The sequence below is a fragment of the Cryptotermes secundus genome, unplaced genomic scaffold (assembly GCF_002891405.2).
Source record: "Cryptotermes secundus unplaced genomic scaffold, Csec_1.0 scaffold1854, whole genome shotgun sequence".
Lineage (NCBI taxonomy): Eukaryota > Metazoa > Arthropoda > Insecta > Blattodea > Kalotermitidae > Cryptotermes > Cryptotermes secundus.
The window spans coordinates 60,774-85,622 of record NW_019724622.1 but is presented as its reverse complement, the minus strand read 5'-3'; the positions used below and the strand labels follow the sequence as shown (position 1 = coordinate 85,622).

Here is a 24,849-nt window from a genome sequence, read left to right as displayed (position 1 = left end):
GATTATTAATTTTAGCCATACGTGAACAAGTGATTGTTTGGGAGGGAGCTGTAAAAAAATGTTGGTATGATAGCATACCTTCTTTCCGACCGAGCCCTCGGCACTGGCTGCAGCCATTTTTTTTTTTGTCAAGAGAGTGGCAGCTGGCCACCGCGGCAGCAGTGATGCTTCATGACGTCACGGCGGTTATGTTGCCCGCCAATAGCATTGAGTTGAACCCGCTTGTTGCTACGGTCTCTTGCAAGAACGAGGTGTATTTGTAGATACGGTTACAACGTTAGAAGGAATATAGGATGTTGATTAGCATAATTATCGTGTTGGTAAAGCTGTGACGAACGTGGTTTTAAACGAAAGACTGTATTTCTTGCAAGTACTTCGGAGATTAGTGCGTGTGATGGATAAAGCTCATTTGTGTGAAAGTTTAATGAAATGGGTTAGTTAACACGTCACTAGTATGCTAGAATAGCAGTACACTAATACAGTATTTTATTTTTCATGATTGAGTATAAAATAAGAGATTTGTTTTAATTTCTCTGTCAAAGAACGTAGTGCATGCCCCACACTTCTCAAGACGAGACTTATTTGTAAAAGCCCACGAAATATATCATGACAGTATGCTAGGAATGTAGCGGGTAGAATTTGTTTGCACTTTTGTGTTTAAAGGGTGAAAGGTAAAGAAATTGTGATTTCAGTAAAAGAACTTTTATTAGAAGTTAATATGCAGTTATGATTTGGATTCTGGCCTTCTGGGGCTATGGGATGTAGTGTAGGTGGTTTTTAATGTTTTATAAGAATCTGCTGCCTCCATTGTCACTTTACAAGCCTGACTATTAGACTACACGATGTAATAGCCTAAGAAGACAACAGTATAATGGTGTTTATTTCCATTGCTATATACACATGACAGAAGTATGGGCCATTGAAAATACAGCACAACTTTGTGCAGTAATACAACTTTTATAATTATAGTCAAAATTAAACCTAATGTAAGTACATGAACTTGAGGCAAAAACTGGTATTCTATAAAAGTAAGTAAAGCTATCCCTGTAACAGGCCATGAAGGCCCATAGGGTTGTGAGATGTTGAGGGTCCCACATTATCTAGACAGTCGGCTCAAAGATGGCGGTAAGGTTGTCAGCCTTACGCGCCGGCCGCGCTTTACTCCCCAGGAAAATTATTTATTTAATTTCTGGTACTCATTTCTGTTAGATTAATTAAACCTGCCTCATTGTATACATACACTTCAACATAAAAAAATTTACAGTACAGTATATATCGAATGTAAACATTGGTGAATGTATGAAGGAGCAGTCAAGGTTATAGTGAATGTACATTACCTGTTGATGGCTGGAGTGGTGAAACATAGTAGTAAACACTTAGCAAACAGTATATCTATAGTTGTACCGACAGAAATATGTAGAATTGAAAATGGAACACAACATGACTCTACAATATGGTATTTACAATAGTATAAAATTTTGCTGACATAAAATCTTATGCAGTTATGATCTGTTTTGTATAGGCCATGTGCTGATTCATTAATATCCTTAACTTTACAACTTAAAACAAATAATGGAATGATCTTATTTATCAGTTGCAGACTTTTGATTTGGATGCTCCACACAAAACTTTGGAAGAAATTAGTGATGGTGTTGCAATGGCGCAGGCTCTCACTCAAATGTAAGTAAGACTTGTCACTCAGTAATGAGCTGAATACCAAGAAGGTGTTTCCCCCCTTTTTTCTTCATTTATATATGGCAAATTTGAAATTTGGGAATGTGAATGTGAATTCTGAAATTGAATTTAAGCTCTAGTTCTACTCATGTGGTCATTACATTATCCTCACCCTGTCATTGTGATTAAATGGAATGATGTCACCCTATGTGCTGTTCCACCTCAAAAGTTACTTCTGTCAACTTGGCCAGGCAGCTAGAGGCCAGTAAGGAGTAACCAGAGGCACTGTAAAGACATTAAAGCATGCACACATGCACACACGTGCACGCACAAAGGATGGCCACAAATTAAATCAGCAATTTCAAACTTAACATATATCACAAAATTTTTTAGAATTCTCAGGAAATGGACTGCATTGTTCAAAAGAACCATTGAAAATGTTCATATTAATTTATTGGCTAGCTGATAGTGGTGCTGCTGAAACATACACAGCTGATAAATGAAAATTGTCAGTTCACCCTCCTTCTCCACCAGCAAAAGGCAACGTTTATTCCTGTTAGTTCACACATTAGTTATTAGCTGTCTTACAGCTTGTTTATAAAACCTTTGAAAGCTTTATAGTCTCTTCTACATCACTGGTGTATGCATAATACATGTTTTGACCAACATTAGTCATGTTCAGTGGAATTGTTGATGAAACTGCTGTGCTTTTGCTCATAAGTTAAATTTTTGGGGTATGCCCACATCTATGTGTCAATGTGTCTGTAACATGTTTTAGTACCTTATATTAGTATTTTGTGTATGACATGTGTTGGTGTTTCTTATGGTATATTTGTATATATACTTACCCTGTGGTGATGGGTAGTTTCTCTTATTGTGTCATGTATTTGTTCTAATGTTTGCTAAGCTCAGTTGGTTCTGTTTTATATACAGTGTATGTGCTCCTGCCTGATGTTTAATTCTTGTAATGTTTCAAATATTGGGTTATATATGTCAGTATATGTGTCATTGACGTGTAGTCTGTTTTTACCAATTTTATGTATGTGGTATTTTTCGAATGTAATAGGTGTTTTCCTTTTTTCTCTCTTCTTATGATGTTCATTGTATCAGTTATACTCCAATGTTTATGTCCTTTGCTCAGCATATGGTTTCAGTATCCAGAATTACCATTGCCTGTTGTAAAATATTAAGCCTATTTGCCCTATGTATTTTAGGGGGTGATTCCATGCATTTCAGTTGGTAAATGCCACTTTTTCATATCTGCCTATTTTTGGATGGGGTTTTACTATGATTTGTAGTGTGTTCTGTGTTTTGGATGCTACTGTTATATGTGTTCCTTTAAAGAGGTCTGTGATTTTCTTTGTTTCTTTACCACTGTATTTGAAAGTGGCCCACCTGGATTTTTGTGTTGTGGATTGGTGTTTTTGTTGTGGATGGAGGAGACGCCCTCCAGTTTTAGAGGGAAGCTGTGACTATATTGAATAAGCAGTCGTGGACAGCCGACAAGGGGTGGCCCTCCAGCTTGGGGTTGGGCATGGGGCTAACAACTCCTCACCGTAAGAAATCATTATGTTACGAAAATGAACACAAAAAGGGAAGACCAAGGCGTAGGTGGGTGGACAATATTAGAATGGATCTTAGAGAGATAGGATGGGATGGTATGGATTGGATAGATCTGGCACAGGATAGGGACCAGTGGATGGCTCTTGTGAGCACGGTGATAAACCTTCGGGTTCCATAAAATGCTGGGAAATTCTTGAGTAGCTGCAGAATTGGCGGCTCCTCCAGAAGGGCTCAGCTCCATGAGTAAGTAAGTAAGTGTTGGTTGGGATGTCTCATTTCTGAAGACGCTGTTCGGATTGTTAATTGGTTTATTTAACAACCTACAAGTATCGGCTACAATTAATTATGACAATGTTACGGGTTTCCACACTTTACAAACCCTACAACCAAATCTCTTCGCACTATCACGATTCACTCTTTACAACTGAAATCGGTGACTACTACAATTCAACTCACTCCTTACTGCTCACTGCTGGCTAGATTCCAACTCAACTCATAGGCTGCTGCCTTGAGAACTGTCTTCGGCGCCTGTGTAGTTCCCTTATAAACCCTCAGCCGGACAATGGGAAAACAGTTACGTAATAGGCACCACTGTTGTCTGATTCCGTGTTTGCCTGTTACGTAATGGGTACTGCTGTTATTACTGACGTCTTTGCAACCACTGTGTACCTGCTTTGCTTAGCAACTGCTGTTTACTCGCTTTGCTTAGCAACTGGTGTTTACTCGCTTTGCATAGTGAGTAGCGTGCTGGGACTCGGCTCACTTCGGCTCCGCTCGGTACGTCACAGCTGGCGGGGAGGGAGGGGCGACATCCATAGCGCAACACATCACACCGCTCCCTCCTTAAGGCTGTTCGTCCTGAATAGCCTAACTGTGCACCCCCATTCCTTTGTCTTTGGAGGCTGTTCTTGCAGCATCTTCTTTGTGTCCTGCTACTGTTTCTCTTCTCCCCATTGCTCTGCTCTCCAACCACTATATCTTCCCCCTTTTTATGGTTGCTCGCCTCTAGCAGCTCCATGATAAGGCGCGAGGCGATCCAGGTGTACTACCAACATATTCGACCTAGGGTTCCTCTGGATTTGGTATACCACATCACATATCTGGGTCACTACTTTGTAAGGACTCTCCCACGGTGCTTGTAGTTTCGGTGATTTCCCTTTCCTGCGGGTTGGGCGATAGAGCGAAACTCTGTCGCCTTCGTCGTAACCTGCGGAGTTGGCCAGTTTATCGTGTTGAGTTTTCATCCGGTCACTGGCGAGCTTCAGGTGTTGTCGGTCATAATTGTGGATGTCATGCAGATGATACACCAAGTCTGCTGCATAATTGGTTGTGGGTAGTTCTTTGTCTGGGGGTACCCCAAACAGCAGGTCACAGGGTAGTCATAGTTGTCGACCGAGCACTAGGCTAGCAGGGGTCAAGCCCATAGTGTCATGAGTGGATGCCCTGTAAGCTAGGAGAAAGAGGGGTAACCTCTCATCCCAGTCACTTTGGTGGGATGCGACGACCTTCCACAAGTGCTCCTCGATGGTCTTGACGTAGCGTTCCACCATTCCATCCGACTGTGGGTGCAGGGGTGTGGTGCGCGTCTTGCTCACTCCCAGGTGTTGCAAAACTTCTTGCAGTAGATGAGACTTGAAGTTACGGCCTTGGTCACTGTGCAACTCTCGAGGTATGCCGAAGCGGCAGAAGAAGTTGGCAACCAGAACTTCCGCTATTGTCGATGCCTCCTGATTCGGGATGCCGTACACTTCCGGCCACTTGGTAAAGTAGTCTATGGCGAGCAGTAAGTATCGGTTTCCTTGCTCGCTTCATGGGAAGGGACCTGCGATATCAATGGCTACTCTCTTGAAGAGATCCCCGACATTATACTGGTGCATTTGCCCACGATTCCTGGTCTGCGGTCCCCAACTGGCTGCACATGTGTCACACTGTCGACACCATTTCTCAGTATCGGTTCTTGCTTGGAGCCAGTAGAATCTCTGCTGAACCTTATTCAGAGTTTTGTTGACACCGAAGTGACCTCCTGACGGTCCACCGTATAGTTCGCTCAGAACGTCTGAGGAATAATTATCTGGGCTACTTGACGTCTTCCGTTGGTGGATTCCAAGTCGCGCTGTAGTACGCTGTTTCTCACAGTGAGCGATTTCCACTGGGCCCAGTAACTTTTGTACGTGGGACTCCGATCCGCGATGTCCTGCCATTTCGGCCATTGGCCATTTTCTAATTCCTGTAGAAAAGGCCCTATGTCTGGGTCTTTTAGCTGTTCCTCTCTTAGGGTAACCGGGTCCCAGCTGGCTGCCGGTAGGGTTCCAATAGTGCGTATTTGCTTTACATCTGCCCGTGTCTCAACTTTGTGGTAGTGCGCACGTTGCTCTTGGCAGGATCGTCTAGAAAGGGCGTCGGCGTTGTTATGTTTCCGGTCCTGACGGTGCTCCGAAGTAAAGTGGTACTCCTGTAGACGCTGTATCCAGCGCGCAGTTTGTAGAGGTACTCGTGAAAATGTTCCAATGACCTTACTATGGCAAGTAGTTCTCATCAGGTAACACAGTAATTTCTCTCTGCTTTGTTTAGCGTCTTGGTGAAATAAGCTATGACACACTCTTGTCCGTCCTGTATTTGAGAGATTACTCCTCCAATTCTGACATTATTTGCATCTGTGTCCACAATGAATTTCCTGGCTGTGGGTAGGCAAGAATAGGGGCAGCACATAGAGCACTCTTTAGTGTTTGAAAAGCGGCCTCCACTTCTGGAGTCCACTGGAAGGTTTGTTTCACTTCCGTTAGTTTCATTGGTGGTTTCACAATGTTGGAAAACCGTGAAATAAATCGCCTGTAATACGCGCATAATCCCAGAAAGCTCCTAATTTCATATTTATCCTTTGGGGTCGGCCATTCTCGCATGGCTTTCAATTTTTCCATGTCGGTGGATATACCTTCTGGTGAAACAGTATGACCGAGGTACCTGACCTCTTCCTGCAAAAGTTTACACTTTTCCGGGTTAAGTTTCAGATGGGCTTCCCTGAACCTCTCAAACACTTTCCATAGGTTGAGCATGTGCTCTTGGAATGTGCAGCCTATTACGATCACGTCATCTAAATACGCAAGGCATAAATTGTGCGTGAGCCCTCGTAGGACTGTCTCCATTAGCCTCTCGAAGGTTGCCGGAGCATTGCAGAGGCCAAAGGGCATGACTGTGAACTGCCATAACCCTTGACCTGTCGAAAATGCTGTTTTCTCTTTGTCGTCTGGGTGTACATCGACTTGCCAATAGCCACTCTTTAAATCGAGAGTTGAAAACCATTTGGCTCCGGCCAGCGTGTCCAGGGTGTCGTCAATGAGGGGTAGTGGAAAGCAATCCTTCTTGGTGACGACATTCAGCATTCTGTAGTCCACACAGAAACGGAGCTCCCCATTCTTTTTCCTGACCAAAACGACCAGGGATGACCAAGGGCTGTCCGATTCTTCTATAACCCCTGTCCTCGCATGTTGTCGAGCATTTCCTTTACTTCTGTTTGTTTAGCTAGGGCTACCCTCCTTGGTGGCTGTTGAATTGGTCGGGCTTCTCCCGTGTCTATGCGGTGATATACTTTGTTTGTCCTTCCATAATCTTCGTTGTTCTGTGCGAAGATATCTGCGTACTCGGCCATGAGTTCTTCCAATTCTTGAAATTCTCTGGCGTTTAGGTGTGGCTTGGCCGCTGTGGTGATGTCCGCCAATTTTGGTTTTCGGCCTGGTGCTGGTGGCTGCCCCACATTGGGAAAAGTCACAAGTGTTACTGGCTTACAGTGTGCCAGAGGAGATCCTGAGCTTTTGGTCCTTGTGGGTAACATTCATGACCCTCACTGGTACTTCCTGACCGTCCTGAACTAGGGTCCTGGCTACATAGATTCCATCAGGTGGATGGGCATGCTGGCTTGGTTCTACTAGGCCACTTTTTACTCCCAGATGATTCTCCATTTTAGCTATCAGTATTCCCTCGCTCTATGCGGGTATCACATGGTCCTTTGCCACTACTAAGCTGGAAGGACGGGGTCCTGCCCCAGGATTCCATGATGAAACTTCTTCCACCAGACGCAGAGTTTGGCACCCTATGTCCACAGACGCATCATAGGCGTGCAGTATGTCCCAGGATGAGCTCATATGTGATGTTCGCGACAAAAACCCACATTGTTATCGGTCGACGCCCCAGGGTAAGGGTCAACATAACTTCTTTCAGGATGGGTAGGGATCCTCCTGACATGGTCTGCAGCGTGAAATCTGGATTTGGCTGTCTTTCAGGCCATCTGGCGGCGATATCTGGTCTTACTACTGTGACATATGCTCAAGTGTCCACTATCACCTGGCACGGCTTATCACCGACCCATCCCTGGGTGACCAGACTGGTGTTGGCTTTTTCCGTTATGTCTATAATTGCGTAGTGTGGGGGCCTTAGTTCATATGCCAGCGTTCGCCCTCTTCCGCCAGCCGTCGCTTGTTTCCCGACAGTTGGGTACCCTTCCTGTTTGTGTGTTCGTTGTGGCTTCTTGGCAATTCCTGTGTGTATCTGCCTGGCCTATCTTCCTGTTCTTGGTGCACTTCATTATTAGCCTTTCTTTCATAGGGGCAGTTATTCCCGAAGTGGCCCAGTTCTCCACAGCTCCTGCACCTGGATTGTCTTCTGTCTCTTCGTTGTGTGGGGGGTGATTGGAACTTGCGGTATGTCTTGGTGCAGTTCCTTTTGTGTTTTTCCAGTTCTTTCTGTAAGCTCCTGAAGCTTTACTTCTGTCCTGGCTTGGTTATGTATTCATTGTTATATAGTGTGTCCTTTGTGATGCTTAGTAGTTCCTTTCTGTGGGGGAGTGGGGGTATGTGTTCATTCTAGAAACACCTGAAGATGACCAGTGCTGTCGAAACATGTAGTGTTTATACACCAATGATGTAGATGAGACTAAAGTTTAAAACTTTTAAAGGTTTTAAAAAGCAATTTGCAAGTTTGATGACTAATAACTAACAAGTAATAAATAAGTGATATGCAACAGAGTACGACGATACAATATTAGGCAATGTAAGATTTGAGGCTTTCACGGCGGTGACTATGAAGAAAGTAGTCTTCTGGGATTTGGCACCGTGTATAAGTGGTGTTAACACCACTTANATACACGGTGCCAAATCCCAGAAGACTGCTTTCTTCAATATTAGGCAATGTTTGTATTGTGGTACTGGGAGACAGAATCAGTATTCAAGTGCAAAAACATCACTATCAGGAATATGGAGAACAAGCACCTGGAAGACAGTCCATTAAGTGATAGTTAGAACAGTTTCAAGAGACAGGTAGTGTCTTGCTTAAGAAGGGTGCATGAGGTGATTGGACCCGTCTTCTTATGTGAGAATACCATGAACAGTACAGATGATCTTGGTGTGCTTGAGTTGTTTGCAGTTCCACAAATGTCACACCTTCAGGCAAACTTTTTTTTTTCAGCAAGATAGTGCCCCTCCACATTGGGGCCTTACAGTGAGAGAGACTCTGAATAAAACTTTTCCAGACAGATTGGGTTGGATGGACCAGTCCCTTGGCTCCTCATTCCATTGATATAACCCCATTTAGTTTTTCTCCAGGTAGTGTGGTTGAACTTCATGCACAAATCAACAGTGCACCTGCTTCTACGAAACTCCAGATGCTGGAAAACACATGACATGAAATAGAATACTGTTTGGACATTCTGTGGGCTACAAATGGTGCTCACATTGAGATGTATTGAAATTGATGAGTTGTTCTTTCATGTAAAGCAAACCATATCTCTGTATCTCGTATAGTTTTTGTTTTGTGTGTACTTGANTGACCACTGGAAAATTGCTGATGCAATAGCGGATTGAAAAACGGCATCCATGTCTCATCCATTGTCACAGTTGATGAAAAGAAAGTCCCATTCATGCCTTCATCACGTGTCAACATCGCCTGGCAAATTACCATGTGTGCAGCCTTGTGGTCATCCGCCAGAATTCGTGGCACCCACCTGGAGGACACTTTCCACATTTGCAGGTCTTCATGCAGGATTTTGTGCACAGATCCCACAGAAATGCCAACTTTGGAGGCGATGTTTTCCACACTCAATCGGCGATCCTCCAAAACAACTTTCTCAACTCGTTCGACCATGTTGTCAGACCGGTGGGTGCGAGGCCGAGATTGTTTTGGTTCGTTGTCACACAACATTCGGCCTTCTCTGAACTGTTGCACCCATGAACGCACATTTTTCACATTCATGACACCATCACCACACGTCTCACTCAACTGGCGATGAATGTCAATGGGTGTCACACCATGCAAGTGGAGAAAACGAATGATTACTCGCTGTTCTTGTAATGAAAATGTCGCCATTTTAAGTATCAAAAACACTCCTCACTCTTGCTGCTACCACTAGAGTTCTGTGTGCCGTAGAGTGCTGCCATCTCTGTCACGCATTCACAAAGCATGCACACGTATTTTAAACTAAACCGCATGTGTCTATCTGCTCCCAGTCCTGAGAAAAAGAATCGGAGACCTTAGAACTTGAACGCTCCTCGTACTTCATTCTGTTCTTGTCAGTTTATGTGTCATTGTTAGTGCTGATGATTCTGCAGCCTGTAATCAAAGTAGTTAGTAACTGAGTTCTACATAGATATCATGTCTTTTTCTTCAGTGCTCCAGAGTGGTTTGGAGAGTCTTGGATGTCAAAGATTAAAACCGACGCTGGTAATAACTGGAGGTTGAAGGTGAGCTGGAATACATTGTAACAAAAGTTATGCATTGGAAACTTAGCTGTATGTATATCTTGCCTTTTTGGTGTATTCTGTACAGTTGCTGTAAATATGTATTATCACGTGGGCATGTTTCTTAGCCATTTGCCTATTTGATTTAAAACATTAGTGTTATGCTATTAGCCCAGTTGTATTCAGGTATATTTAAGTGAGATTTTACTACATTTTATTACATTAGGAGGGACAAGAGTCCATTCAATTTTACTATCTTCTAATATATTGAGATGAGTAAAGGCTTAAGCAGAGGTTAACAAGTTTACAGTAAGAATATTGTTACTGCAGTTAAGTTTCCTGCTACAATTCAGCAAGTTTATTGAAAATTGTTAAATGTTAGCAAGTAAGAGGAATTCAGTGATAGTAATATAATGTGAAAGGAAATTGTACTTTGCATGGAACTGTCAGTATTGTTGCAGAATGATGTCGGTAGAATCATATGTTCAGAAATGGTCAGTGATCTTCTCATGTGTTGCATACAGATTTGTTTTTACATGAAAAAGGGACTGTATTCAGTTGGGTTTTTTACACAAATTACAAAATGCCCTCTCTCTCTCAGTAAATCCAGTAAAAGTAGTTCACCACAGAATATGATTTTGTTTGTTCAGATTGAATTGTTTGTTAATTGGTATGTTGTTAATTTTGTGTTTTGATGTTGATAATTTTATTGATGTCTTACATTTTCAGAAGTTAGTGGTTATATATCTCCAGTGAGGTTTCCCCCCACCCCCAGTTTGTTATATACATTGGTGTTACCTTGTAAGATTGCACCAGCTTGGTAGAACCTGTTGAAAATTTGGTGATCTGCAGAACTTGTTGGTAAAAAATTGTTGAAGCGTAATGTTAAAATGAAATTGGAGCCACAGCAAACAGTTATGATGAAAGAGATAAATCAATCAGTGCATTGGCCCCCCAGTACAACAACTAACATGAAGGATGGCTCTATTCATGAGTGATTTCTATAAAAAAATCAGGTTTTGCCACTGTAAATGTTTATTTGTTATAATCTTCTGAAATTACAGGATATTCAGCAGGAAATGTGTGAAATGCAGTGTTTGCTATAGGTTGAAGCATGAGGACAGGCTACTGAGCGTATGATAGGTCATTACTTGACACGATATTACACTCCTGGGTGCACTGAAAAATAAAATGAAAGTGTATTTTTTTTCTCTCACAGCAGTCCAGAAATAAACATATGACATTATGAAGAGACTGGGCTATCATACATCATATAGTTCACAGTGACACTGTTGTGTAGTGTCCAAATGCCACTGGTGCCTATTCCTCTGTTGTCCACCTTGCAGATGTCTAGTCTTGAGTGCTGTGTGTATATTTCCATGCCTACTTCTTCCTCTTTCTTTTCTCCTTTCTCCCTTAGGTACCCCTTTCATTTTTATTTCTGGCAGCCTTTCATGTATCATTTGTTGCGCATGATAATGCCAGCATAATCATTTCTTTTCTGTAGTATCCATAATATCTGTTCTCATACTTTCTCAAACTTTTGTGTACTTTGTCCATCCTAGATATACCAGGCCATCTCAGAAAATTCATTTTTGTAGGTAGTAGTATCTATCACACATTAAATTTATATTCAGAATTACTGGGTTTTTGAACTTTGTCCATCCATTATTCTAAAAACTAGAGTACACAGTGTTCGGAAAGTGGATCTGTTTCTGTCCTCCAGTGAGAGTGGAAGTATCTACTCTATTGGGTCCCTTAGAAAGAGCTAACCTCAATGACTGGACTACTTCTTGTCACTATAACTACAGCTATATAAATACTTAAGACCAGGCTTTGTCAAAGGTAACAGGAACACATGAAATAAAAATTGTGTGCAGACCTGAAACCAAGATGGAAAGGGAGGTGAAAATTTTATGCAACAAACCAAGTTTGTGAAAACCAGTGCATAGGATTAAATGGCTACCTAGCACCATCTGTTGAGTAAAAACTGAACTAAAAATTGTAGAAACCAATGAAGAATCTGTCACATCATACTGATCTCTGGAGTCGGTACCCACGGTGCTAATAAGGGGGATCTATATGCCAGAAATGTCCAAACTGGGTTGGCGAATCAGATTGGTTAAGCATGTCATATAGGCTAGTTTCTTGTATTTCCAGTACCTGCTGTTATGTTCAATTTAAAAAATCCTAGCTTCTCAGCGTGCACTGTGACCTTCTACATAGGGATGTTGGGCTAATTCTGAGCATTGTACACAATCATCAGAACCGTTTAGAATCTACTTAAATTCAGTTGTTAAAATACAGTTGTTATGATCATTACTTCATATACTGTATTAATCTTCCAGTTTTTATTGTATTCTTGTTCTGCCATATTGAATTCAAGGCATTTGTGCCTTATGGGCCTATGTAATTGTGACGTAAATATGTGTTTGACTTTGTGGTTTTCTTTTATGGCATCATCTCGTACTATTGTCATTTTTCTTTATTTTTCTTTGTTGACACTACATGTTCTGGCATAACCGGCCATCTTCAGGTGTACAGGTTCTTATGATTAAGGAATCTGCTGCTCATTGTACGAGTAATACTGTTTTGTTTCTCTTATATGAATGCCTCAGATTACTTCTGGTTATGTGGCTTAACCTTAATGTTATTTTCTGAATTAAAGTTACATACACTTCATTGCTCCAAGATGCCAAACAGTTTACTTGTTAAACACAATTGTATGCTGTAGCCAAGTCCATAAATACAAAATGTATATCTCATCCTATAACTTTCTCCTTTCCTATTAATTGTGTTGGGTAAAACATATTTTTTATAATTAATCTTCCAGTCATGAAAACTAACTCATCTTTCACCTCTGAATTTCTATATTGTTCTTCTCAAAAGTATGTTAATCTTCTACTATATTTATGAGGCCTTTTAAAAAAATAACGTCCATTGAGTTGTTAGCAAAACAAGCAATGGTAGCATAGTTGGTTGAGCCACTATGCTACAAGCCAGAAGGTCTGGGGTTTTGAGTCCCAATGAGGTGGATTTTTTCAGTTTACCTAATCCTTCCAGCTGCACTATGGCCCTTTGTTCAACTCAGCCTTTAAAAGAAATGAGTACCAGGAATCTTCATNGGGGGGGTAAGGAGCGGCTGGTGCATAAGGCTGACAACCTTACCGCCATCTTTGAGTCAGTTGTCTAGAGAAAAATGTGGAAACCTTGATGCCTCAACACTATGGGCTTTCATGGCCTGTTACAGGGCTAAGGTAAAACTATCCCCAGGGCTGTAGTGTGGCTGGGATGATTAGGTAACTTGAAAAAAAATCCACCTCATCGGAACTCAAACTTGTGACCTTCTGGCTTGCAGCATAATGCCTCAACCAAGTACACTGCCACATGGCTCTGTTACAGGGATAGCTTTACCTTTTTTTTATATAGATTAGAAAAGAATGTACATACTTAAGCTGCTTCTCAACATAGTCACCACTGGAATTTGGGCACTTGTATAAGGGTATAAGTTTTTACATGCCTGTATCAAAGAAGTCTGCTGCCTGTGAGCTCACTCATGTTTTGACACCTTCCATGAACTCCTCATTATTGTTGAAGCACTTTGAATGCAACCAGTTCTTCAGGCAGGTAAACAGATGGTAGTTGCTCAGAGTGAGATCAGGGCTGTAAGGACGGTGGTCAAACAACTGCTAGTTGAAGTGCTCCAGCAGTGCTGGAGTGCGAGCAGATGTATGCGGACACGCATTGCCATGGAGGAGCACTGTGAGCACACTGGATGTCAGCATTCCATGCCTTTTGTTCTTAGTGGCCCTCTGCAGGTTTTTTGTTGTTGTGTGTTTTGCAATACACTTCTGATGTTACTGTGGTCCCTTATTTCACGAATTCCACCATCAGCACTCCTTTCCTGTCCCAGAAAACAGTCGCCATCTGTTTTCTGGCAGATAATATTTGTTTGAACTTTTTCATCTTTTTTTGTGAATGAGTGTGCATCTACTGCTTTGACTGCTATTTGGTTTAAGCATTCACAAATGAAATCCAGGCTTCTTCACCTGTTCCTTATATGATGTGACTGAGACATTCAGTGCTATCGTCGTGGTATTACTTACTTACTTACTCATTGAGGAGCCGCCAATTGTGCAGCTACTCAAGAATTGCCCATCACTTTATGGAACCCGAAGGTTCATTACTGTGTTCAGAAGAGCCTTCCACTGGTTCCTGTCCTTCCAATCCATACCATCCCATCCTATATCTCTAAGATCCATTTTAATATTGTCCGCCCACCTATGCCTTTATCTTCCCAGTGGTCTCTTTCTTTCTGGCTTTCCCACCAATATTCTATATGCATTCCTCTTCTCCCAATTCGTGCTACATGCCATGCCCTCCTTGACTTGATAGTTCTAATTATACTTTGAGAAGAGTACAAGTTATGAAGCTCCTCATTATGCAGATTTCTCCAACCTCCTGCCACTTCGTCTCTTCTTGGTATTGCTCTAAAAAAGCCCAAGCCATTTTCTGTGTTTTATGTGCACCTTTGAGCATTTTCAGAGCTCATCTTGTATATGACTTGTGATAGCCTAGCTTGTAATAATCATGTAGAAAGGAGTGTGTGAAATTTCTGGAAATTCATACAAAAGTTCTGAAATTGTGAATTGCCGTTTTTCTCATATGTTTTGGTCAACACATTGAACAAGATTATCACTCATTACAGATGGCTGGATGGTAAATATGAACATTTCTTTTCCCACCCCTCTTTGAACATCCTACAACATGGTCCTACAGTCCCTTCACTCATTAAATTTTTTGCATAAAATGCACATAATTCATGATGGATTTTTGCAGCACTCATGTTATTAGCATGAAGGAAGCAGATAACAGTGGATTTTGCAGCTGGATGGATTGTCAAACATAGGACATTTCATAGCTCACTCTGTAGAGACAGGAACAAACACTAGGTGATCAGTTATGTGATGGTTTACAAGGCAATGAGTCATGTGATGCTACCTTGCATGAGCAAGCTTTCCCATGCTCCTACATTAGTTGCGGAAATTAAATGGAGGTTACTTTCTTAATAGCACTCATATATTCATAAAATCATCACATTGTATTCATATGTAGTCATATCTGTTCTTAGTAATCTTTCCTTTATTAACCCGTAGTGTACAGCATTTATTTGTGCTTGTAGTTACATGTGACTTGGAAGTTTTTGAATTTAAATGTTCAAAGACAAAACAAGGAATCCAGTATTGCTAAAGACTCTGCACTGCTGAGCATTTTCATGCCCCTCCTTAAAATTATGTAGCTGTTGGTGGAAGAGACTTAGCATATACTGCTGGCAGTACTTTGACATACTTTATGAAGGACACAGCCTTACCTTATATGACTACACAAGAAATGTGCTTGTTTTTATCTAATATTGTGCAGAATGGGCATGATCAAAAGAACACAGTGAAAGATTACTGCTCAACACTGGAGAAATTTTTATGTCCTTCTACATTAGTAGCAATGATATAAGAGATTATTTCATTTACTGAGCTTTCTACATTTTGCTGACAACAGAAGTGAACCTCATAAGACAGCTGTGAATTATGAGTGATTGTGGAAAATGAGAACTGTGTATGATAACCAGTGTGTGGCAAGCAGAGCTCGCCACCTGCTTTCACACTGGTTTCTTGTTTGGCTTATTCAGCGACCCTAAAGATGGATGGGATAAGTTCCTCCAAAATGCCGGTTGACTTTCAGTGGAATACACAGCAATATATCACAGAACCATAACCACTGCTGTGAGGACCTCAAATCCTGCATAAGTATGATAAGCTCAGTGATATATATATATATATATATACATGCTAAATATTACAGCCCAACTGAGCATGCTGTTCAAAGGTAGAACAGTATATACCAAAGAAGCACATAAGCTTGGGAATAAAAATGTACAAGTTATGTGATTTTAGGCAGAGGCAGGAAATGTGCTATTACACATGCAACTATGACAGAACTGATTGCAAGGATTGAACATGTTGGGCGTAAGCTCATCATAGATAATATCTTTTCATCTCCTCACTTACAAAGACCATAAATTGCTGTGGTAATGTTGGACTAAATTGGAAAGAAACTGAGAATGAAGTGGGGTGACATAAAGACCAAGTTTATAGGTGACATGCCAGTAATAGTATGGAAAGACAAAGATAATGTAAACATGTTGACAAATTTGTATTGCTTTCCAACACAGGATAATTTCTGTAATGATCATAATAATCTGATACTGGCTATATTATACTCTCAAGGAATTAGCAACTGAACACCAGATTTGAATTGATCAATTGTATTTGTTTGACTCTTAAAAGCCATTACTACAAGTAATCATATTGCTAGTGGGGTGGTACTAAGTCTCTTGTACTGCGGCCACTTCTGGCCTATTGTACCAACAAGTAATCATAACTGTTTCATTAATTTACCCTCATTGCAATTTACTGTAGCGTGCACTATGTCTTCGCAGTTCATCTTTACTAGTCATCACCTGATAAAGTCATTTAACAATGTAGATTTCTCAGCTTCTGTGTCCAATGGCTCCTGCTCTCGCTGCCGACTGTCTTGTAACTCCTTTTGGCTGCAGCTCCTGGCCATTGATTTCCTTCTTGCAGCGTTTGGCCACCACTGGCTAGTACTGACTGAAGACTGCCTGCAGACTCCCTCTAGCTTGTTCAGCTGACCTTATATAGCTTTAGCACAAACCATATAGAGAACACAGCCTACAACAGTTCCTCTCTTGTTGCATTTGTTACTGTTGCCGCAGTTATGTGACGGTTACTGACCATTGCATAGGAATGAATGCATGCTTAATAGCACCATTGCATGTTTGCCATTCCATAACACAGCATTGGATGTTTCTTCTCACTCCAGAATTCTGGCTTTCATCTCTTCATATCCGGCTTTCATCCTCTCTTGGTTGCCCTTCATTTCGGCTTTCATCTGTTAGGTGATGGCTTTCAGACATTTTAAATCTGCCATGATTATTGGTCACTTCGGTTCTAACTCTGTGAAGCACAATTCAACAAGCCCAATGAAGTAATCCAATTATTCCACTTCTGACACCAGTTGTCATGTATGTAGTGACTAGACACTGGGTTTGGATTGGTAATTGGATTTATTGAACACTGCTGGCCGTCATGAGGAGACTAGAACATTTCCATTAAGTACCCCTACCGACAAAGAGTTCCACCTGCATACCCATCACTCCATGCTAACCAGGCTCATGAGTTCTAAGAACCTCAAAATGCAGTAGCTTGCTGAATTCAACACTTGCAAGAATACAACTTCTGAGTGCTGTCAAGGCTGGAAGCACAACAGTGCTGATGCCCATTCCTGAAGACTATGCCAGGAAGAAAGTAGATGTGCTGGCAGAAGTCAAGCAGATGTGAGCTTGTGAGGCTGTAACCCAAAATGGGGATCAGCTGAACCATCCAAGAAGTGGGAGCAATCCTAGAAGAAGGAGAAACTGGACAATGCCTGGAATGGAAAGACATTGTTGACTGCAGCCCCATGTACAAGGGGTACTGGACTCAATGGGTACTGGCTGAACACCATGGTGGACCCTAAGGAGGACACCTGGGTGTTAACAAGGGTGTTAACTGCAGCCCCATGCACAAGGGGTACTGGACTCAATGGGTACTGGCTGAACACCATGGTGGACCCTAAGGAGGACACCTGGGTGTTAACAAGACCCTGGAAAAGGTCAAACAAAGGTACTACTGGCTTCAGGCTGGACACAATGTTGAGGAATGTGACACCAGTACAGCCACCTGAGTCCTGTGAACCAGTGGTCAGGGCCATGTGGATCAGTACACTGTTGGGGCCCGATTCAAAGGTATAGCCATTGATGTAAGAGGACTCTTCCCTCAGAGTGGCTGAGGGAACTGATACATCCTGTGGATTATTTTACCTAGTGGCCAGAAACCTACACCATTCCCAGCCAAGAAGTGTTGATGGTGGTGGTGGAAACACTGGTTACCAACTATTGCTGCTGCTCTGTAGTACCAGTAGAGCTACACAGTAACTGGGACCATAACTCTGAATCGTGCTTAATGCAGGAGGTTTTGGAATGCCCGGGAGTGAGCAAGATATGCACTACACCCGTGAAACCACAGTCAGATGTCATGGTATAGCACTATATCAGAATGGCAAAGGAACACTGCAAAAAGTCATCATGTCACACCAGAGGGACTGGGACATGAGATTACCAAACTACCTCCTTGCCTATAGGGCATCCACCCATGACACCATGGACTTGGCCCCAGCTAACCTAGTGTTCAGGAGAGAACTCCACTTGTCTTATTAGCTGTTGTCTGGGGCACCCCCCAACAAGGAGTGACCCACCATTGACCATGCAGCTCACCTGGTGGATTGGCAACATGGCATCTGTGACTATGCCTGCCAGCATCTAAGGCTGGCCAGTAATTGAATAAAGATGTGTTAGACTGCCTGGCCTAGTGCATGGGCCAACCAAAAGGGCAGCCAAGTGTGGCTGTCGCCCAACCTGCACCAAAGTAAAGTCACCCAAGTTTCAACCTCCATGGAAAAGACCCTGCTGGGTGGTCATCCGAATCAATGATTTGTTGTACAGAATTCAGTGGCATCCCAGGACAAGGATAATTCAAGATAGAAGACAGTTGCCAGGCAGCAAGGACAGATGTTGAACACAGCTGAGGAATGTACAGCGTTTGGAGGAGTACCGAGCAGTGACTGATAAAGACAAACTGAGAAGACTGAGCACAAGTAATAGTGAATAGGAAAGTGTATAAATTAGCAAGAGTGCTATAATTACTTGTAGTTATGATTTGTAAGGTCCAGTAAATCCAGTTACCAATCCAAACCACATGTCTGTTCATTAAATACTTAACAGTACATTATTGTACAGGTGAATTGTGTAAGAGTGTGAAGTACAGACTGTACATTAGGCTGATTTAATTCATGATAGAGAGCTGGTCCAAATATCTATCGTACTTCAGCCACGATAGCATTCACATAGTCAGCAGGAAGGCTTATTAATTTCTGGCATGAATGACAATTTCCTTTCCTAGTAAGTCTTCGTAAAGTAAAAAAAAAAAGGGCCGCGCCATAGCTCAAGCGGTTAGTCGCTGGCTTCCCACCATGGCGGCCCGGGTTCGATCCCGGGTCTGGTCAAGTGGGATTTGTGGTGGACAAAGTGGCGCTAGGGCAGGTTTTACCCGAGTACTTCAGTTTCCCTTGCCAATCTTCATTCCACCAATTGCTCCACAAACACCCTCACCTATCATCTGGGGCTGGTACAATAGGCCAGAAGTGGTTGCAGTACAAGGGACTTAGTCGCACCCCACTAGCATTAAAAAAAAAAGTAAAGGGTTGTGAGATGTCGAGGCTCCCATATTTCCTAGAGAATCAGCTCACAGATGGTGTGAGGTTGTCAGCCTTACGTGCCGGCCACCCTTTACCCCCAGAAATGTTCCTGGTACTCATTTCTCTTAGAGGCTGAGTTGACCCCAGGGCCATATTGCCGTTGGAAGGATCAGGTAAATTGAAAAAATCCACCTCATCAGGATTCGATCCCGTGACATTCCAGCTTGTAGCATAGTGCCTCAACCAATTACGCTACCACATGCCCCCGTAAGTCTACATACTTGTCTTTTTTTTTTTCTGCTGTTCATAAACTGTGAACATTCTTTTTCAGTATGTGAATTTTTGTTCTTATGTAGTATCTCAATTGTGTGTTAAAACATCCCAGGCAGGCTTGAAGAGTTGTAAAGTATGTGATGGTGCCTGGTTTGAATGTAGCCTGGGGCACCAACTCTCCTGACAGTAACATTATGGTATTACTTAGTCAGTTCCAGGTCATTAGTCTTCACAGAGGTTATGAACACAACCTCTTCCATACATTATCTTCTCATTGTATGCCGTACCAAATAACTGTATCCGTTGGTGCATCATCATTAAGTAACCTACAGACTAACCAACCGACTACAGCGTAAAGTTACTACACTTAATTTGAAGTGTAGGATCAATGAAAGACTGGAATAAAGAAGGAGCCACAATAGATCATTGAAGGTTGTAGTGCAAGGCCTGTTTAGACCTGCCTCTTATCCGTAGGATGAAGTTTAAGTTATTTGTAGCTTATAACAGGTGAAGTGTAAGTTTTATGATTATGGTTCTTTTCCTTTTTAGGTTAGTAACTTGAAAAAAATTGTTCAAGGAATCGTTGATTACTACCAGGAGTGCCTAAATCAGCATCTAACAGATTTCAACAGGCCAGATGTTGGTGAGATAGGTAATAATTGTTATTTGTATGTTTTTGTTACATCTGTATTCTTTATTTAATTGTACTTGCATAGGAATATATCTGTCACAGGCACCCCCATAATCCTGCTGAGGCTTTTGTTTTCTGACGTGAATTGATTAAAAGAAGATAAACCTATTCTTTTAAACATAAACAGTAGTTTTAGTTCCAGTATTCTAACATCGTTGCCAACTGAATTTATCCAATTTGGCTGTGTTTTATATATTCACCTGTTTGGAACAAGCAACACAATTTTTGAGGTTCTCATATAAGTGAGTATTGAGATTATTCACTTGTGGGCTGTGATATTGTATAGCATGGTAAATAGAACTGGTGGTTTGAGGAAAGTGCTGCTTCCATTTTCAGGGTTAACTTTGCAGCACATTCCACCAAAATATTGACACCACTTTAGCATACTTCATGGCATCAGATCCAAGAGAACCATAATGTGGAGAAACATAAGTTTAGTAAGGCTGAATTGTTCAGTTTTCTACATTTCCCTGGTGTATGGTCTGTATCACTATGCACCATAGGAAAATAAAGGAGAAAGAGAAGTGATCAGTCTCAGAAGTCCCCAGTAGTGTTTATGTATTCACTGTTACCTTAATCAAAACCATTCAGTCACATAGTATAGTTTATATGACTTTGAACACATTGTCTTTGGACAGGTGCTAGATTCCTGCTGTCTTTAGGGTCAGAGGGCATCGTTGGTTATACGGGATTCAGCGATGTCCTCCCCTACCAAGCAAGGCCTCCTTATAGGTCCACACTGGGCCTATAGGTGGGGGGGCAGTAGTAGTAAGAAGAAGTTTTTGTTGGAGAGTAGCTGGGTTGACAGCATCATCAGAATTTTGTATTTAATGACATATGAGGGAGAGTCAGTAAATAGGCCACGAATGGGTATAAAACATAAAACATATGATATTAGAACTTGGAAAAGAACACATATTTCTCGACATATTCTCCACCAACACTGAAACATTTGTCCCATCTCTTTACCAGTGCCTCAAAACCTGCAGCATAGAAGTCTCTTGACCTTGCCTCAGCCACTTCCACACCTATGTTTCAACCTCTTTGTCTTCAGCAAAACATTTGCCACCAAGGTGGATTTTTAGTGGAACTCACTAGGGGCCAAGTCCAGGCTGTAAGGTGAAAGTTTGGAAAGTTCCCACTATAGTTCTTGAATTCTCTTCTTGGGTTGCTTGTGCTGTATGGGGTCTGGCATTGTTATGATGCAGTACCCCTCTTGCCAGTTGGCCTGGACATTTTCTGTTAATTGCATCCAAAAGCTTCAAGAGAACTTCACAGTACAATGCAGAATTCACATTTTCACCATGCTTCTGGAAATGGGCTAACAGTACTCCCTGACCAGCCCAATATGCGGTAAGCATAACCTTCCCAGCTGATGGCATAACCTTAAACTTCTTGAATGAACCTGAAATGGGATGTTTCCATTGCATTGAAGCATGCTTTGATTTAGGTTTGTAGTGATGCATCTCTGATTTGCCTCCAGTAGCACTCCTGTTAAGCATGTCTTCTCCTTCATCTGCATACTGTGAGAGATGTTGCAAGGACAGACCCATTTGGTTCATTTATACTTTATCCTTCAGTTCTCTGGGCAACCACTGTGGACACACTTTCCAAAACTTGAAACAATCATGCATTACGCTGTATACTGAACAATGAAAACATCCTAGTGCAATTGCTACACTGTCTGTCGTTATTCTGTCAGCTCGAATCACCTCTTCCACCCTCTGCACAGTTGCTTCTGTTGCAGGGTGACCTAATCAAGCATCATCTGCGACTTTCAAAAGTCCTTGAGAGAATTTCTTGACCCAGTTGTGAACCACTTTACATGACAAACACCTCCCACTATAAACAGGAAACATTTCTTTATGAATATCCTTTGCATTGAGTCCTTTTACCTGAAAAAAATGCACAACAGAATGCTGTTCTTCAGAATATTCATACACTCCTCAAGCATGGTCACCATTTTGACTACTGATACCAGCCTCTGAATATGCACATGCACATCTGCTACCTAGACTGTCGTGAAGCTGGACTGTGCTGCTACCTAGTGATATCCACAGAACACTTATATTGACCATTACAGTTATTTTACTTCCATTTGTTACCTCTTTACTGATTCTCCCTTGTAACTCCCTCATTCATGGAGCTGAGCCCTTCTTGAGAAGCTGCCGCTTGTGCAGTCACTCATGAACTTCCCAGCATTTTATGGAACCTGAACATTCATTACCATGTTTACAAAGCCATCCACTGGTCCTTATCCTGAGTCAAATCAACCAAATCCATACCATCCCATCCTATCTCTCTAACATCCATTTTAACATTTCACCGACCTACGTCTTGGTCTTCCCAATAGTTTCTTTCCTTCTGGTACTCCCACCAGTATCCTATGTGCATTCATCTTCTCCCCCATTCATGCTACAATCTCTGCCCATCTCATTATCCTTGACTTGATCGTACAAGTTATGAAGCTCCTCATAATGCAGTTTTATCCAGCCTCCTGTCGCGTCGTCTCTCTTTAGTCCAAATATACTCCTCAAACACCCTCATTTCTGTTCCTCCCTTAATGTGAGAGACCAAGATTCACACCCATACAGAACCACAGGCAAAATTATAGTTTTTTATGTCCTAATTTTTATGTTTTTAGTCAGCATACAAGAAGACAAAAGGTTCGGGACTGAGTGGTAGCAAGCATTACCCGAGTTCAATCTCCTCTTAATTTTCTCATGAATCAGGTTTTGATCTGTTATAGTTGTTCCCAAATATCTGAACTGTACCATATTTTCAAAACATCTGTTACCCATCTTTATGTCATGATTTTGCCCTGCATTTTGATGATGAGACAGCAACGTTTACTTACTTTTCTCTGTGCTTACTTTTAGACCGACCTCCTTACTAGTGTCAATTGAAGTTTGTGTGTTTTTCTTTATGATACCCATATTATCTCTCAGTAGATTCACGTCATTGTTATAGGCCGACAGCTCATGTGTCCCATTTAATTGCAGTACCTCCAGGTTTTCCTGGACCTTCCTAAGGGCATCTTCTAAAGCAAAGGTGAAAAGGACTGGTGATAAAGCATCTCCTTGTTTTAGACAATTCTGGATATGGAGATTACCTATACTTACATTTCCTTTAAACACATTTTAATCAAGCTAACTAATTTCATAGGTACCCCAGACTCTGTCAAAATATTGTACAATACTTCCTTCCTAACTGAATCATGTGCTTTCATGAAGTCTACAAATAGCTGATGTACTGTCTCCTTGTACTCCCATTTTTCTCCAATATCTGATGAATGCAAAAGATCTGATCCATAGTTGATCTGTTACGTTGAAACCCACACTGATGATCCCCAATAATTTCATCTATTTATGGACTTAACCTTGACAGAAAAATATTGAACAAAATATTGTATGAAGTTTATAACAGTGATATCCCCGATAATTATTACAGTCAGTTTTATTGCCCTTCTTGTGAACTGGTACAATAATAGACTCCCTCCACTGATCAGGAAGTTTTTCCTTATACCAAATAGAAATATTAGCTTATGGATCTTAGATCATAATATTGTAGGTGAGAGTGGGTAAGTAGGTGAGTGAATGAGCGAGCGAATGAGTGAGGGAGTGAGTGAGTGAGAGTCTTTGTCAGTAAAAGTCACTGTATTGATTAGTTGAATCTGGTTTCAATTATAAATTGTTGTCTTTATAGTAATATTTTTGTGATAAAGGAAAATGTTACACATGTCACTTCCTAGTTGACTTTGATTTTTTTGTCAGGAGAGAAGTGCAATCCAGAGGAGTTAGGACGCCTTCTGCAGCTGATTCTGGGGTGTGCAATTAACTGTCATCGCAAACAAGGCAAGTTTTTATTATTAAAATTTATCACATCATGAAGATTATTTTTTTCCCCCTTGTTTGGCATTAAGCTCTAAATGCCAGGGTGTTAAAGTGGTCTTAAGGGTGTTGCTGGCCCGGGTTAAATGCCAATTGATGGGGAGTGTTTAAGTAATTGTAAGCATGTTACTAAAAATGCTGTAACTAATACAGTTTTTATAATAAATTAACGTTTGGAATTGCTGTTTCTTTTTACTTTGTCTGTTGTCTGATAGACAAAGTAAAAAAAAAAACATTGTCTAGATAATGTGGGACCCTCACTGTCTCACAAACCTATGGGCCTTCATGGCCTGTTACAGGGATAGCTTTACTTTTTACTTCTTTTACTATCGTCCGATGTTCTAAACTATGGGACTCAACAGAATAGGTGTTCTGGCTCCCCGTCACATCAGGACACAAACAGATCCAGTTTCCAAAATGTTGTGTTCTCTAGTTTTTTGGAATATTGGACAATGGATGAAGTCCAAAAGTGTAGCAACTCCTAGTGTTATGCACCAGTGTTAGAATCCTTTTAAAATTGTTTTTATGAAGATAGAAAATAGTTTCACATGGTATATCATCAGGTTTGAAAATGGTTATACAAAAAAGTTTATAGTCCATTTTTTGTTGTGTTTTGTTTTAATTTGTGTTGGTTACTCTAAAAATATGCAATATGGAATCA

At 41.4% G+C, this 24,849-nt stretch overlaps 1 protein-coding gene across 1 annotated transcript in view; it reads left to right on the top strand.

The window, feature by feature from the left end:
- Positions 1 to 386: 386 nt before the first annotated feature.
- LOC111862611 (protein Hook homolog 3) overlaps positions 387 to 24,849 on the top strand; it is a gene marked incomplete at its 5' end in the record, with an annotated part of 69,505 nt that continues 45,042 nt past the window's right edge. The window contains 5 exon segments of the mRNA XM_023848133.2: positions 387 to 433; positions 1,595 to 1,680; positions 9,893 to 9,965; positions 20,157 to 20,259; positions 24,072 to 24,152. Coding sequence (XP_023703901.1) covers positions 395 to 433; positions 1,595 to 1,680; positions 9,893 to 9,965; positions 20,157 to 20,259; positions 24,072 to 24,152 — 382 coding nt within the window.